Here is a 17,212-nt window from a genome sequence, read left to right as displayed (position 1 = left end):
AAAGAGGAGTTGTATTTCTTATGAAAGAATTAAAAGAATCTCAGTTTTTGACACTAATCTTACAAACTACTTACCGTATTTTTCGGAGTATAAGATTTTTTCCTCAAAAAAAAGGCTGAAAATCTGGGTGCGTCTTATACATTGAATACAGCATTTTTTGCCTCCCGAAGCCCCACCCCCTTCACCAAAATGGCCGTACATACCCTTAGGGAGTCTTTCAGAGAGCTCCTGGGGGCTGGGGAAGGCAGAAATGAGCAAAAAATGGGCTGTTTTTTGCTCCCCCCCCCAGCCCCCAGCAGCACTCTATAAGCCTCCATAAGGCTATGCATGCAATTGTTTTGACAAAAATCTGGCCTGTTTTCGTGAAAAACGGGCCGTTTTTTGCTTCCCACCCCCCAGGACCACTCTGCAAGCCCCCCCCCCAGGCTATTCATGCCTTTTATTTGAAAAAAAGGGCCTGTTTTTGTGAAAAACAGGCTGTTTTTCAGAGGTTTGCAGAGTGCAAAAACTTTTTTTTCTTTTGGAAAGCTCTTTAACTGATGAGAATTACATTGATCAAGTGCTGTGCCAGCAGAAACAAAAGTTTAAGGTTTGTCAGCGATTTCCTTCTCCAGCACATGGATAAATACACCTGGAAACATCTACCTATCTCCCTACTCTCTCTCTCCCTACCTACCTACTGTATTTCTCTCTATGTATATATATATCCTTCTACCTACCTACCTACCTACCTACCTACCTACCTACCTACCTACCTACCTACCTACCTACCTACCTACTCTCTCTCTCCCTACCTATCTATTGTATTTCTCTCTTTCTCTTTCTATTTCTCTCTCTCTATCCCTCTACCTACCTACCTACACACACTCTCTCCATACCTACCTACTGTATTTCTCTCTCTATTTCTCTCTCTCTATCCCTTTATCTACCTACCTAACTACTCTACCTACCTGCCTACCTACTGTATTTCTCTTTCTTTCTCTCCCTCTCTATCCCTCTATCTACCTACCTACTTTTTTAAAAAAATTGCCTCTTCAAAACCTTGGTGCATCTTATACTCCGGTGCATCTTATACTCCAAAAAATACGGTAGCTATAAAAGGAGAGGCTGGATCTAGTTTCCAAATTGCTCCTGAATAAGTTTTGTATTAGCATTTCTTACCGTACTGTTTTGATAGCTATGTTCCTTTATGTTTTAGGAGTATGCAATACTGATAATTTCAGTTTATTATCCATAACCATAGATTATGGTCCTTTTGGCTTCATGGATTCATACAACCCAGGTGAGTATAGCCTAAAGGAATTCAGGATTTATTATTTCCCAGACAATGAAGCATGAAATTCTAAGCCGTGTCTGCGTTTTTTATTTTATTTTTTGACTTCTTAGATTTAAGTGAGACCAAAAGTATTAAAAGATTGAAATGTATGAGACTCACAGATTAGAACTGGAATTGACCAGTTGATGGATCCTTGAGAGTTGTATTTTAAAATTTTAAAATTAAATTGATATGTTAGGTATAGAAAAAAAATCTTAATTACATGAATCGAACTATAGAAAAGTAAGCTAGTTTTTGTAGAGAAAAATGGAGGTTAAAGTTGTAGGTTTTATCAAGGGGATGTAATTTTCTTTGTTGTGTGAGAAAGGCAAGGTTTTGGCCATGGGAGATAGTATATTCATTGTCAAGTTTATTTGAGTTTTCTTTCTTTACACCTGAGTCCTGTTTGAGAGCCTTTAAAAGTTGAAAGCTATTACTCTTGATTCCATGAAATTAAATATTCATTAGCATAAACAGTGTATGTAGGGTGAACCTGGATGGAAAGCAGATATATCTCATAAGCACTTACAGCCCACATAAATTCTGATACTGGTGCATTATTATTAGTCATTATTATAATTTCTGTGAAGTATAGTCATAAAAAATAAGTTGGCTATTAGTAAATTTGTGTCAAAGCAGACTGGGGAAAAAGCTCCAATGCATACCATATTTTTGGGAGTATAAGATGCACCGGAGTATAAGATGCACCAAGATTTTGAAGAGGTAAATTTTAAAAAAAGTTTTTGCACTCTGCAGGCTTCCCAAACCCTCTGCATGCCTCGTTTTTTGTGAAAAACAGGGCATGCAGAGAGTTTGAGAGGCCTGCAAAATGCTCCTTGGGGTTGGGGGGGGGGAGCAAAAATGAGCAAAAAATGGCCCTTTTTTCAGTCGCTCCTCAGCCCCCAGGAGCAATTTGTAGGCCTCCCAAACGTTCTGCACATCTATTTTTGAGAAGTGGGCGGGGTTTTGGAAGGCCATAAATCCTGTATTCAGTGTATAAGATGCACCCAGATTTTCACCCTCTTTTTTTGGGTGGGGAAATGTGCGTCTTATACTCCGAAAAATACAATACCTATGTATCTTAAAACAAAATGAACTTTTATTTTGTATAAATAAAACATGGTCAATATATAGTCCTCAAATTACAGTTGTTCATTTAATGATCATTCAGTGTTACAATGGCACTGAAAAAATGATTTATGGCCAATTTTTACACTTAGGACTTTTGCAGCATCATGGTCATGTGCTCAAAAGTTGGGCGCTTAGGAATTGTCACGTATTTATGACTATTGAACTCTCCTAAGGTCATGTAATCACAATCTGTAACCTTCTTAACTGTCTCCAGATAAGCAGATTCAATGGGGAGGCCAGATTTTCTGAATGACTGCATAATTCATTTAACAATTGCAGTGATTTGTTTAACAATTTAATTGTAATAAAAAGGTCATAACATGGTACAAAACTCAATTATCAACTATCTTGCTTAGCAACAGAAGTGTTGGGTTCAATTGTGGTCATAAGTCAAGGACTACCCGTGTATATAAAAAATGGATAGTTTAAAACACTGATTTTGGTTTGCAGTTGGGTAAAAAGATAACATTACAATTTTACATTAAAGGCAAATAGTGCATTATTTTCCTTGGGCTAATCTAACCGAAATAAATATGCTTGCATCTAGAAATTTGGAAGGTGTCTGTAGACATTTACTACTTATGTCATTTTTCTTATTTTGAATCAAGATGAATGAACGTGGTTGACTATTTCAAATGTTCCACTGTAGTAAAAATAATGTTTTGTTTCAGACTTTGTTCCAAACACATCTGATGATGAAGGACGGTATAAAATAGGAAATCAGGCAAATGTTGGAATGTTTAATCTGAACAAACTGCTTAAGGCTTTAAGCCATTTATTTAGTCTAAGACAAAAGCAACTGTAAGTAATCCTTTATAATGTCTTCTTATTTAAAAGAGCTGATGAGATGACTGTTCATTCTGAAAGGAAGACATTTTCCTGCAAGATAATATTTTGAAAATTGAAATTATGTTTTACAATGACAGTGCTTGCAAAAGAATAAAAGTGTTCAGTAGATTTATGGAAACAACTATTTTATAAAGTAAAATTTTGTACTGTTGCTGTTAGGACTGAAAAAGAAAAAAATGTGATGGGTTTTTTTATTTTTGTCTTTTTGCTTTAGTTTGGTCAAAAATTAAAAACATGCCTAGAAAGACATTTTCTTTCTGAATATCATCTGTACTTTTAGAGACAACTGGGAAAGAGATCATTTGAAGCACCAGTCCCTTTCATTATTATTATAAATTTGTCCCAAACACATCTCTGGAATGAATCATTTAAGTCAGTGATAGTGAACCTATGGAACGCGTGCCACAGGTGGCACGTGGAGCCATTTGTCAGGGCACGCAAGGCGCTGCCCTGTCACCTGGCCAGCCGCATGTGCGCGCTGGCCAGCTGAGTTCACCATTTTTAAAAGCCATTTTTCGCCCTCCCCAGGCTCCAGAGGCTTTATAGGAGCCTGGGGAGGGCGAAAAGAGCCTCCCCTGCCCCCCCGGAGGCCCTCCGGAGGCTTCAGGGACCGTCCGGAGGCGTCCCTGAAACCTTCGGAACGCTTAAAACGGCCCTCCGAGCAAACCGGAATAATTCACTGATTGGGGTATTTCTTTTTCTCAAATTGTTTATGGGGAGCTGCTTGTCTAAGGTTGCCTGGTGGAGATGATGTGTAATGGATTGTTTCCTTTCTTGACTTTTGGTTGAATCTTTTAAATGGCATGTGGCTGGGTTTATCTCTGTGTATCTATCGGTAAAGCCTTAAAGAATAGCAAGAATCATGAGCTACAAATATTCTCTACTCTTGGAATTTCTGCTGAACTGATTAGAAATTACACAAACCAGTATATCAGCCATCCAACATAGAACCAGTGGAAGACATGACTGGAATTGTCTGTCTCCTTGACACCCCCCCCCCAAATGAAATATGGGGAATTAATCCTATCAGAACTTAACTCATCTATTTTTATGTTTACTGAAGGAAAAATGCAGATCAGAATAAAGAAAGATCAGCCATTTGCTATCAAATGTTAGCAGGTTGCAAATACAGGATTATCCATCTTATTAGATCATCCAGGGTAACATGTCTAATACCTAAATATCTGTGGATATTCTCCATCATCCAGGTCATGGATGCTATTCCAAAGGCAACTAGATTTTATTGGGTTTTTTCTTGAAAATATTTCATTTCTCATCCAATAAATCTCTTCAGCTTTGACTGAATAAGTCAAATTTGTATTGTGAGAAATTTGGAGGAATTTATATTCTGTGCAGTCATCTAGTTGTTAACACTCTGAGGGTCAGTCATTAGCTCTCCAATAATCATTAAGACTACTTGGAGGTTTATCTTTATCCTCAGAGTCACCTGAATGAGAGTGCAAATGAATGTGGAATCTTCTTGGGACTGCTGAAAGGATTGTGTTGTAAATAAGAGTTAGGTGGTGTCTTATATTCCTCCCTCCTCTATTGAGCAAGGGTGGTTCAATTTTAATATAGATGGCCTCTTTGACCCCTCTTTCAAACCAATGACCCTCATTGCCCAGAATGTGAACTTTGCCTTCTTCAAAAGAGTGACTTTGTCTTTTGGATGCAGATGGGATATTGTCCTGATCGGTTTGTTTTCCTGTGTTTGCCAAGTGTTTGTGAAGTGGTTGTTTTGTTTCCCCAATGTATAGATCTGCACACGTCTTATTACCCTGTACTGCACATATAACATTGCTAAGTTTGTTTCTGAATGCTTTATCCTCGGGGTGGACAAGCTGCTGTCTTAATTTGTTCTTGGCTTTAAAGTGTGCACTGCACACATTATATTGGTTGAAAATCCTTCTGAGCTTTTTAGATATTCCTGCAACATATGGAATGACAACATTGCTCCATTTTTTGATCTCTTTGTCTGTTATAGAGAAGTTCCTGCTGGATCTTTTTTTGTATTTGATGAAGGCCCAGAGGTAGGGTCAGCTTCCTTGATGTGTTTTTGTTCTTTTTCTTTTGCTGGTAGGTTAACTATCTGACTTTCCTGGGCAGATAGGCAGAAACCTATCTGCCTTAAGAAAGGCAGAAACCTCAACACCAAAGTATACAGAAAACCTACACACATTTACATATAGCAGAGCACAAATTAGGAATGATCTGAGTGCTAATGATCAGATGACTCCAAATAATATAAATCCTTTCATTGCCCCCCTCCCCCTTTCAGTCAGAACTGAAAAAGCATCTTGAATGAGAAGCAAAATGTTTTTAAGAAAAAAGGAAGAAAGTCCAGTTGCTTTTAGGAAAAGCACCTGTCTAATACCTGAACAATAACATCTGAAAATGTTATTAAATTGTGGGTCTTTTTGCTGAAACATTTGCATCTTTTCTGAATAGGGCTTCTCAAATACTTGAAGGATACCCTCAGCAATATTATAAAAGGTATGTAAGCATTGAATTTTTTTTTTGCAAAAATGCATGTATTTCTGTGACATATCAGTTTTGCCATGCTAATATTATTATTTTTCATTAATCTTCAGTTTTATAGATCTATTCAAGACAAAATTAGGTCTGCTAGGAGAGAATGAGGATGATGACTATTTGATTGCTTTCCTTCTAAAAGTGAGTTGTTTCCTTTGATTAAATATTTCTCCTGTACCTTGAGTTATCAGTAAAGGCTGACACAAAAATGTGATCCTATTTCTTAGCTCATGGAAGATACACGAGCAGATTTCACAATGACTTTTCGGCAACTCAGTGAGATTTCAGAAGACAAACTCAAAGATCTCAACATTCCTAAGGTATTGATACATCATTGTTAAGGAAAAAAAAGAGTTTTCTTTTAAAACAATGGATTGTGAAAGTGGAATTGGTATAGGTATATATTGGTATTTCGGAGTATAAGACACACCAAGGTTTTGAAGAGGCATTTTTTTTTAAAAAAAGTAGGTAGGTAGATAGAGGGATAGAGAGGGAGAGAGAAAGAGAAATACAGTAGGTAGGTAGAGTGAGAGAGTAGGTAGGTAGGTAGGTACCCTGTTTCCTTGAAAATAAGCCCTCTCCGGATAATAAACCCAATCCAGCTTTTCAGCTCATGCACTAAAATAAGCCCTTCCCCAAATATAAGCCATCTATAAAAATATTACAACACAGCAGCATCCATGAGGTGACCCCGCTTGCTGCCTCCTGCACATCAAAAATGATAAGACCTCTCCGAAAATAAGGCCAAGCACTTATTTCAAGGGTTAAAAAAAATAAGACCCTGTCTTATTTTGGGGGAAACAAGGTAGATAGAGGGAGAGAGAGAGAGAGAGAGAGAGAGAGAAAGAGAGAGAGAGAGAGAGAGAGAGAAATACAGTAGGTAGGTAGGGAGAGAGAGAGAGTAGGTAGGTAGGTAGGTAGGTAGGTAGGTAGGTAGATAGAGAAAGAGAGAGAGATAGAGAGAGAGAAATACAGTAGGTAGGTAGGTAGGTAGAGAGAGTAGGTAGGTAGGTAGGTAGGTAGAGAGAGAGAGAGAGAGAGAAATACAGTAGAAAGGTAGGGAGGGAGGGAGAGAGAGTAGGTAGGGAGAGAGAGAGAGAGAGAGAGAAATACAGTAGATAGGGAGGGAGGGAGGGAGGGAGAGAGAGTAGGTAGGTAGATGTTTCCAGGTGTATTTATCCATGTGCTGAGAAGGAAATTGCTGACAACCTAAGACTTGTTTCTGCTGGCACAGCACTTGATCAATGTAATTCTCATCAATCACTCTAACTAAAAAGCTTTCCAAAAGGAAAAAAAAAGTTTTTGCACTCTGCAAACCTACCAAAAACTAGACTTGGCGAAAGATGGAATAAAAATCAATGGTGCCTTTTTAAATCACCTAAGATTTGCAGATGATGTTTTCTTCTCACAATACCCAGAAGAGCTACAAAGACTCATACAAAGCAAGAGAACCATTTGGCTTAAATATACACCTGAAAAAAGTTAGCTTATGCTTAATAAATTCACTAAAGAAAGAAAAAATAAATACATCTGGAGAAGAATTGGACATAGTAGACCACTACATCATAACTTGACCAACATATCTCAATGGAAGGTGATACAATAAAGAAAATTGAAGTTTGTATTAAATGTGGTTGGCCGGCATTTGGCAAACTAAGTATAATTTTCAAGAACCCCCCCCCCCCCCCATGCCTGAAGAGTTTTAGATCAGTGTGTGTTACCTGCTCTAACATGCTCTATGCCAGGGGAACATGGACTCTAACCTGACAATCGATACAAAAGTGAAGAGTGGCACAAAGAGCCATGGAAAGATACATACTCGGCATTAGAAGACAAGATAGAAAGACCAGCACATGGATTAGAGAACAAACCAAAATATACAATATCAAGAGAGTAAAAAAAATGAAGTGGAAAGGTCACATAGCAAGAAGAACTGATAACAGGTGGGCCAAGGCAGTCATAGAATGGATCCCACTTGATAAAAAATGCCAATGAAAGAGATGTTAAATAAGATGGAGCGATGACATCAGCAAGTATTGCATGTCCATTTGGCAAAAGAAAGCTCAGGCCTGTATAGGTTGGATACATGTGGAAGAAGGCTTCATCCTGCAGTAGATAGACAATTGCTAAAATGATGATGATGATGATAATACAGACGATACACATACACACACACAAAATACTTGCCGATATTGTTGATCCATTTTGTTTTAGGTCTCTTCCGTGGGCGCTTTTTATCAGGCTGGGACCCATTCTATGACTGCCTTTGTCCACCTGCCATCAGTTCTTCTTGCCATGTGACCATCCCATTTCAATTTCAATTCTTTTATTTTCTTAATGATATCATATACTCTTGTTTGTGCTCTAATCCCGGTGCAGGCCTTTCTATCGTCTCTTGTAATGCCGAGCACATGCCTTTCCTCACAGGATTGCTGTTGTGGAGAAAATAGGAAGAGAAAATGGTATTAAGCACGTTCGCCACCTTGAGTCATTTATAGAAATAATTAAGGTGGGAGATATATATCTCCTACAGTGGCGAAGGTGCTTAGTACTAGTTCTCTTCCTATTTTCTCCACAACAGCAATCCTGTGAGGAGAGTTGGGCTGTCTTCTGAGATCTAGGCCAACACCTTAACCACTAGACCAAATTGGGTTTCTGGTAAGATTGCAGATCGTATGTCACAATCTGGCTAGATATCAAGTTTTTTTAAAATAATGCATCCAATGTTTGGTTTTTAGAAGAAAGAAGAACAGAATTGAAACAGCTGCCTCTTCCAATGTCTATCTGTCTAGGTTTCCATGGTAGCAGAACATTTATGATTCTGATAAGTTTCCTTTCCAAATGCAAAACAAACATTGAGAAGAAGGTAAATGCTTCCCAATAATAGAAAAATCCTAAGGAGTTTAGAGTTTCTTTATATCAGCCTATAATATTCCAGGATATTCTGATCGCTTGTCTGCTCTTATTCCAAGTGCCTAAGATTGTCTATAGATTTGCCTGATTGCAAAATAGAGTCAACCTCACATATTCCTACTATTAACAATAATTTGGCATCCACTTGTTAATTGAAAAGCCAAATTGTTGCAATGATTTCCCCACAAAGGTTATTTTCTCTACCATCTCATCACAATCGAGATGCAGCCTGGCATTGTCAGTATTGTTTTATAAATTCTGTTTGACCAGTGGAACAAACTCACTGTCCTCCGTGCCAATTAAAGAAAGTGGGTTTTAATTTCAAGAAAAATCCTAACCCTGACCATTCAAATGTTGCTGTCTTTTGTGTGCAGAGAGATATTTGGCCAGTGGTGTGTGCTTGGCACATAGTTCTTTTCAGAAACATTGGTTATCTTAATCCCAAATCTAGCAAGGTATTCTATTATTTTTTTATTTTTAAATACTGATTTAACAACTGTTGCTGAAAGTGAATATTTGTTACTGAAGTTCTATACAGGTCTATTCTGGAATATTAAGCTTCATTGACAAATGTAAGAATCCCTGTGTTTTGTATTGTAAGTGTTCAAATATTTTCATACAGGAATTCTGGGCTTTGCAAGATGTAGCTAAACACAACAACTTTTCAACCTGGGTTGCTATGTACCTTTTGAGATTAAAAAGGTAAATATAATGGATTAATTTACTATAATTATGATTACAAGTTAGAGAAGAGGAACATTAATTTCCCTAGATGTTTTCCATGCAAATCCTTCAGTTATTTATGACGGTCTAAATTGAATTACTAATAGTTAGATAGTAACATTTAAAGTAATTTTAAATAAGTAGAACAGGATTAATGAGGGATGTGCTAACCGTCCTATGCACATAGCATCCCATACCCAGATTAGTCAATATTGAACCATCTGTCCATGGATTAAAATACAGATCTTGATCTTAATGTGTTTAATCTGTGCATAGCCCTAGAGCAGCATTTCTCAACCCTGGCAATTATAAGATATGTGTCTGGGAAATTCTAGGAATGGAAGTCAACAGATCTTCAGGCTGGACAGTGTTTTAACAAGAATTTCAGGATGGAGATAAAAAAAGGAAGAGTGGGATTAGCAGTAAGTAGAGTGGGTTTGTTTATGTCTAAGGAAGTTGGAGGAGATGAGAAAAGAGCAATGTGCAACAAGCTAGCTGCCTCTATTCCCTTAGGCTCCTCTTTGCCTTAGTGAAAATCCGTATTAACCTAAATGATCTGGAATTCAATATGGCTGCGTTATCACTGAGTTAGAATGGTCTGCCCAAATATATCTTCATTCCATGCATGGAACAAACCACATTTTTCATTTTGCACATCTCCAAATATCATGTTGCAAAATGCACAATAGCTACTCATGGTTGAAGGTGTATCTGTTCTTAAGAATCATTGCCTCAAAATCAGCCTAGATAATCTATATAAAACAATAGTTTCGAACTGAATGTCTTGCATTTGTGTTGTATAGGAATATAGGTGATTCAGACTCTGAAAGGAGGAGAAGAATGAGCAGTGAGTATAATAACAATTTGTTCAGTCATTCAAAAAGTTCATTTATCTTCTTATACATCATGGGTTCCCAAACTTATATAAACTGCCACAAAGAACTATTCTCCAAGGCACCTGAAGGCAGGACAAGAAGCAATAGATGGAAACTAATCAAGGGAAGAAGCAACCTAGAACTAAGAAGGAATCTACTGACAGTTAAACCAGTGGTGAAATTCAAATTTTCTTACTACTAGTTCTGTGGGCGTGGCAGGGGAAGGATACTGCAAAATCCCCATTCCCTCCCCACTCCTGGGGAAGGATACTGCAAAATCTCTATTCACTCCCCACTCCTGGGGAAGGATATTGCAAAATCTCCATTCCCACCCCACTCTGGGGCCAACCAGAGGTGGATTTGCAGGTTCTCCGAACTACTCAAAATTTCCACTACCGGTTCTTCAGAACCTGTCAGAACCTGCTGAATTTCACCCTTGAGTTAAACAATTAACCAGTGGAACAACGTGCTTCCAGAAGTTGTAAATTCTCCAACACTGGAAGTTTTTAAGAAAATGTTTGATAACCATTTGTCTGAAATGGTATAGGGTTTCCTGCCTAAGCAGTGGGTTGGACTAGAAGACCTCCAAGACCCTTTCCAGCTCTATTAATTCTAATTCTAATCCTTTTCTTTCCTCTTCCCTTTGTCCCCCTTTTAGGGGGGAAGATTGTCTCTAAAATGAAACCTAGGACAAAAATTAGCTAGAACTGGCAAACTTTATCTCATTAAAAATAAAACAAATGTTTATTTTTTACATTGAATGGAATGGTTTTAGTTTGTAAAGTTGTACAGTTCTATTTTTTAAAAAATTTGATGCAAAGATTAAAATGCAGCGAATAAGTGTAAACTAAGTGGTATTGTTAATCCTAACTCCAAAAAAATATTCATTGGGGGAATTTATGAAAACATAAATTCATGTTTTCAGTGAAAAAGGTAACATATAAATTTAATAAATAAGTAGCATTAGGAATCACAATTTATTATTTTCTGTTGCTGTCTAATGTAAGTGTTCTACCATTATAATATATTCTAATCAGATTTTTGGGGGAGGAAGCAATATAAGGGCTGCCATCTTTATTAAAGTTTTCAGTTTAGGGGAAAAAATTGGGATATTTGGCAGCATTTTGTATTGTTCTAGCACAGGTTCAGCATAAAATATATTATGGTGAACCATAGCTATTCAGTTTTATCTTTTTGTTTTTTTTCACTTTCAGATCTTTGAAATCTGTATTTTCATTGTAGCAGTGGAAATGAGGTAGATTTTGATGTAGCAAATAAGTTAGACACTTATGTTTTATATGTGCAATTTATTTTCTTTTTGGTTGCAGGTGTTAATCCAAGATACGTGCTTAGAAGTTGGATGGCAGAATCAGCTGTCCAGAAGGCGGAAATAAATGATTTTACAGAGGTACATGTTTACAAAGCTGCCTTGATATAGTCCTTATACACAAGAGACTAAAGTTGTTTCCTCTTGAACAGACCAAAGGTATTGTTTAAGCATTTTCCAATCTGCTGTACCTGTTTTTCCTTTTTGTTTTTCAGGTCTGCTTCTTGAAACAAGTTTTGCAACATCCATTTCAGGCACAGATTCTGGCTGAGACAGCTGGTTATGCACAGCGTCCCCCTGCTTGGGCTAAGGATGTTAAAGTCAGTTGTTCATCTTGATGAAAATAATTTGTGATTAAATTAAATGGTGACATTTTCCCGTCATTTATTTATATTGTATTATTGTTGAATTATTTTTCTCCTTTGCTAGATTTCTATATGTAGGCTAGGTTAAAATGGAGTTTGTAGTTCAGTGTTTGTAGATCTCCTTTGGTGCATTTTTTGTTTTGTTTTTGGCAATCTTCTCCTGCCTGCTAAATTAAATATTATTTCTAAGCCTTTTCAAAAAGCACTGGACAAAATTAAAACAGCTTGTATTTCTCTTTCCCCCAATGCCCATTCCAAAGTCTGTACAGATGTGAAGCTATGTGACCAAAAGTCTGCAGGCTTTTTTTAGTTACAAAATCCTAAATATTAAATCAATGCTGGCCATGTCCCAACAAGACAAAGTGGCTAATGCCCACAGAGTACATTATATGGTCATGGTGGGCACTGTTACTATCTCTGTTTTTTCCATTTCCATTTGCCCTGATCTCTTTAGTCTTAGTTAGTTTAGTTTTCTTTATTGTCACTGCACATAGTACAATGAAATTAAATACCATCTTCAGTGTACATTGTAACTATAAAAATAAAAAAAACACACTCATTCTTCACATGCTATACAAGTAATGGGAAACCTTTTTTGCCACACGTGCCCACCCCCATAATTTTATGCCCCCCCCCCGTGCCTACTACCTGCGTATGTGCACGGGACCCTTCCCCCCGCTGCCCTGTGCATCAGCGTGCGGCTTTCTTGGAGCCTGGGGAGGGTGAAAACGGCCTCCTCTTTGGAAATGGCCCATTTTTCAACTTCCGGTTGGCCCAGTAGATTGGCCCATGGCACTTTTTCACCCATCCCAGGCTCTAGAGGCTTTCTAGAAGCCTGGGGAGGGTGAAAACGGCCCAACATGCAAACTGGAGGTTTGGGAACGGACTTCTGGGTTGCCGGTTGTGCCATTTTTCTCCCTTCGAAGGCTTCAGGAGGCTTCACACACTGGCCGTGCCCTCGCCCAGTTTAGCAAAGGGGGAAAAAGTCATGGTATGTCACGTGTTGCTGCGAGTTTGACATCCCTGATTTAGAGTCAAAGAATCAGATGGATGTTTGTAAATTTAATAACTAAAATTACTATGACCAGAAGCCCAAAGGACCCCAGCACTTTCCTTCCTATTTGTCTTTTTTAGTCATTGATATAGATGTTTCGTGCAGAATATGACATTGCATCATTAATGCAACTTGTAAAATTCACATCATTTGTGTATGTGTACATGATATATTTGGCCCTTCCGCTTGCCCGGTAAATCAAAGACCACAGAGTCTTTTTTGCTCTGATTTTGTACCACCAGTGACCAGTGGTTCACAGGCCAACTTTTAATTGCAGCTCAAGTGTTGCAACTAGGAGAATCTGCATTTTGGAATTTACTAAACTTAGATGTGATTGAAAAATGAAAATCCAAAATTCATCGTGGACATATATGTATTGTAAATATAAACAAAACCTTTTATTGGACAGCAAGTTCATTGGGAGGTTATTCTGTTATTCTAAAGAATATGTAAAGTCCCCAGATTCTATTTCTCTGGTTCAGTTTCCAAGAACTGTGACTTATGAAAGGGTTAAATATAAAATTCTCCAAAATGCCAAGAAATGAGAATTGGGATTTGCCTGATTTTAAATTGTATTTTTTTGGCCTACCTTTTGATTTGGATGAAAGAATGGTTGTTGCTAAGAAATAAGAGGAAGTTAGAATTGTAAGAGCACAAACTGAGATTTGGGTGACATTTTTTAATGCACAATAAAATTAAAGTGAATGTAGGTTTCAAAAATCAGAAAGTTAGGAGCGCCATTATATAAAGCGAATATAAACTCAGACTTTGCTCAAAAATACTTTACTGGCTTAAGCATTTTATAGAAAAGAAACAGTGTAAAGAAATATGATTAACATATCAAGACTTGCAAGTATAGGAGATTAGAGAACTTAAAAGGAAATCAAAAGAACAATTGACTGCTGACGGATTTATTTTTTAAAAGGAATGTGATTGCACGGGAAAAAATAGCTTGCATTTCTTCTCCCCTCCGCAGAGATATCGGAGATATCAAGATACCGTATATACTTGAGTATAAGCCGACTCAAGTATAAGCCGAGACCCCTAATTTTACCCCAAAAAACTGGAAAAAGTTATTGACTCGAGTATAAGCCGAGGCTGGGAAATGCAGCAGCTCACGGTAAATTACAAAAATAAAAATACAGGTAGATAACAATAAAATTGCTAAAAGTGTGTGTGTGTGTGAGTGAGACAGACAGACAGAGGAACAGGGAGAGAGAGAGGGAATCAGAGAGAGACTGACAGAGACGAATCAGAGACATACTTTTAACTACCTGGCAGCGGCGTTTTGCCTTGGGGGGCTCCTCAGAACATCCCAAGACTTCGGAGGGAAGTTTACAGCCCTCCCTCGGAACGCTTCGGAGGGAAGCTTCTATTGTTATTTATTTGTTTCCTAGTATAATTTGATTGTTTATTAGTAACCTGGACTATCACTAAGCGTTTTATCTTATGATTCTTTATGAATGTATCCAATCACACTTGGCCAATAAAGAATTCTGTTCTGTTCTGATCTATTCTATTCTATCCTATCCTGTCTTATCCTATCCTATCCTATTCCATTCCATTCCATTCCATTTCATTCTAATGCAGTATAGGAGATTTACGGTTTGATAAGGTTCTCCTTTTCCCCTAAATATTAATACAGATGAAGCTAGGGTCAAACATTCTGATTCTAAGGGAAAAGAATTCCGGATGGCCCCTGGAATCATCGCTCGCCGCGCAGAATCTCGCCGCTGCTCCACGCCGTGGAAAACAGGCGCGCGCGTACAGCTCGGCAAATTACAGCCTGGGAGACTTGTCACTCGCCGGGGTTATGCAGAAGCTTCCCTCCGGGCGCCCGCTTCCCTCCCTCCTCTCGGGCTTCGGAGGGAAGCTTCTGCATAACCAGGCTGTAATTTGCCGAGCTGTACGCGCGCGCCTGTTTTCCACGGCGTGGAGCAGCGGCGAGATTCTGCGCGGCGAGCGATGATTCCAGGGGCCATCCGGGAAGATGAGGAACGCGAGGGGGGACCCTGCCCCCCCCACTGATGGCCCCCGGAATCATCGCTCGCCGCCCAGAATCTCGCCGCTGCTCCATGCCGTGGAAAACAGGCGCGCCTGTACAGCTCGGCAAATTACAGCCTGGGAGACTTGTCACTCGCCGGGGTTATGCAGAAGCTTCCCTCCGAAGCCCGAGAGGAGGGAGGGAAGCGGGCGCCCGGCACACAGAAGAGCCGCATTAAAATGTTTAAAGAGCCACATTTTTTTTTTTTGTTCACTGGAGTATAAGCCGAAGTGGATTTTTCAGCCCAAAAAGTGGGCTGAAAAATTCGGCTTATACTCAAGTATATACGGTAGTATATAATGTAAGCTGTTCGTATAGCATGATTATGGTTCCCAAGCCCAGTCTGTCATCACAATAAGACTGAATAAAACATTTTTTTACAATTACAGTATTTTGGGGAGTATAAGACACACTCCCCCCCCCCCAGAGGGTGAAAATGTGTGCCTTATATACCGAATGTAGTCCCACCCGCCGGCCCCCACCCTTTGGCCATTTTCGGCCTCCACATGCCGTGTCTTATACCTGTTCCAGGCTGTACCATCGCCGCTTCCGTGCCTTGCATTTTTGGCCTCTGCATGTCGCATTTTCTGGCGGTTCTAGGCAGTGGGGATCACTGCCGTTGATCCCACCTGCCTGGAACCGCTCAAAAACATGACGCACAGAGACCAAAAAGGCAGCCTGGAACAGCTGCTGCATGATCGGACCAGTTCTGTGCTGCGCCTGCTGTACTCTCCGGAGCTGCTCGAGTATAATAGCTGCATTTTTGAAGCTGCGTTTCAGCCCCAAAGAGGCTCATGTGAGCATGCTCACAACCAGTGAACTGGGAACAACTAATTGGGGGTATTCTGCGAGGCAGATCCTGTCACGATGTTAAAAAGTTTGCTAAGCCTGAACTGCCTGAATTGACACTCAAGAGTTAAACTAAGAAAGCTTTATTGCGCAGGTCATAAAACAAAATGTTATCTGAAAGTGATTTATTGCGCACGCGTTACACATTCCAAAATTCTTCTCTTTTTTGTTCGGCAGCCAACTTTGGCAGACGTAGCTTTCATTATCAAAATGTAACCAATTAGTTATTTCTGTTTCATTTACTTTTATTATTTTATTATTAAAGTTTGTTTATTAATTAGAATATTTTGAAGATTTTTATTTTTCTCAATATCTCAAAAGATATGCGGAAGGGAATCAGCCACGGTCCATTGATCTCAGATTTCCCAGGGCATTTTTTTTCCCTGGTAGCAGAGTTGGTCCGATGATACAAGCTGAGATGGTTACAATTTATGGCTGTATTTTCCCTTCATGCTATCTAAAGATAACCGACTAAGGCTAATTAGCCATGTCAAAGAAGAGAAAGAAAAAAAAAAACACGGACATGGAAAGCGCTCGAAAGAATCCATTCCCTCAGACACAGAGGAGCAAGATTCTTCAGGTGCCGAGCCAGATGTGGGGGAAGGAGTTACAGAAGGCAAGATCTACGGACTGAGGTCAGTAAATCTTCCTCATTATCAAGATACAATTAACGAACGGCAAAAGTCTAAACGGCAACTGCCGGCAGAAAAAAAATCCTCCCACGCAGAAAGCAAATTTAATGAAATCCCCCCAGATGATGAGCAAGAAATGCAAAGCTATCTTGATCAAATAAAGCTGTTTGAAAAATATACTAGGGAGGTGAGAGAGTGCTTTAACGAAATAAAGCGAAGTAGGAGGAGCTCCCCCACTCCCAAAATGTCTGAGGACGCCATCTTGTCTTCAAAACAACAGCCTAAGACACACCCCACAGAGTTCATTGGTCAATTAGAACAAAGAGACATGTACACGTCACCGAGGTCACGTGATCCCTTTGAGTCAACTGAACTTCCGCATACGTATAGAAAGGAGAGGCAGCCAAAAAGTGAAGCTGCACTGCCATCTGCTGGCGGAGAAAAATTATTACAGCAAAAGATGAAGCAATTGGACCAGATTTTTAGAGATCTGTCTATGAGTTTTACAGAAGCCCAAACTTTGCCCCCAAAGGTTAAGTCTTCAACACCCCCTGGCGGCGTTGAATCCTCCCTAGATGGAAAAAGGCAAAGCCAAAGGCGAAT

General features: G+C 39.1%; 1 protein-coding gene across 3 annotated transcripts in view; it reads left to right on the top strand.

Annotated features, from left to right (window-relative positions):
* Positions 1–12,634, top strand: part of LOC309381317 (protein adenylyltransferase SelO-like) — a 42,531-nt gene extending 29,897 nt beyond the window's left edge. For all 3 annotated transcript variants that reach the window (XM_081932188.1, XM_081932187.1, XM_081932189.1), the window contains 9 exons: positions 1,199–1,282; positions 3,118–3,247; positions 5,744–5,788; positions 5,887–5,968; positions 6,055–6,147; positions 9,363–9,442; positions 10,267–10,310; positions 11,667–11,746; positions 11,881–12,634. In XM_081932188.1, coding sequence (XP_081788314.1) covers positions 1,199–1,282; positions 3,118–3,247; positions 5,744–5,788; positions 5,887–5,968; positions 6,055–6,147; positions 9,363–9,442; positions 10,267–10,310; positions 11,667–11,746; positions 11,881–12,003 — 761 coding nt within the window. In that variant the 3' untranslated portion in view covers positions 12,004–12,634. The remainder of the gene's footprint in view (positions 1–1,198; positions 1,283–3,117; positions 3,248–5,743; positions 5,789–5,886; positions 5,969–6,054; positions 6,148–9,362; positions 9,443–10,266; positions 10,311–11,666; positions 11,747–11,880) is intronic.
* Positions 12,635–17,212: the final 4,578 nt, after the last annotated feature.

The sequence above is a fragment of the Natrix helvetica genome (genome assembly GCF_964273705.1).
Source record: "Natrix helvetica genome assembly, chromosome: Z".
NCBI classification, from domain to species: domain Eukaryota; kingdom Metazoa; phylum Chordata; class Lepidosauria; order Squamata; family Natricidae; genus Natrix; species Natrix helvetica.
This window is presented reverse-complemented; position numbering and strand designations above follow the sequence as displayed.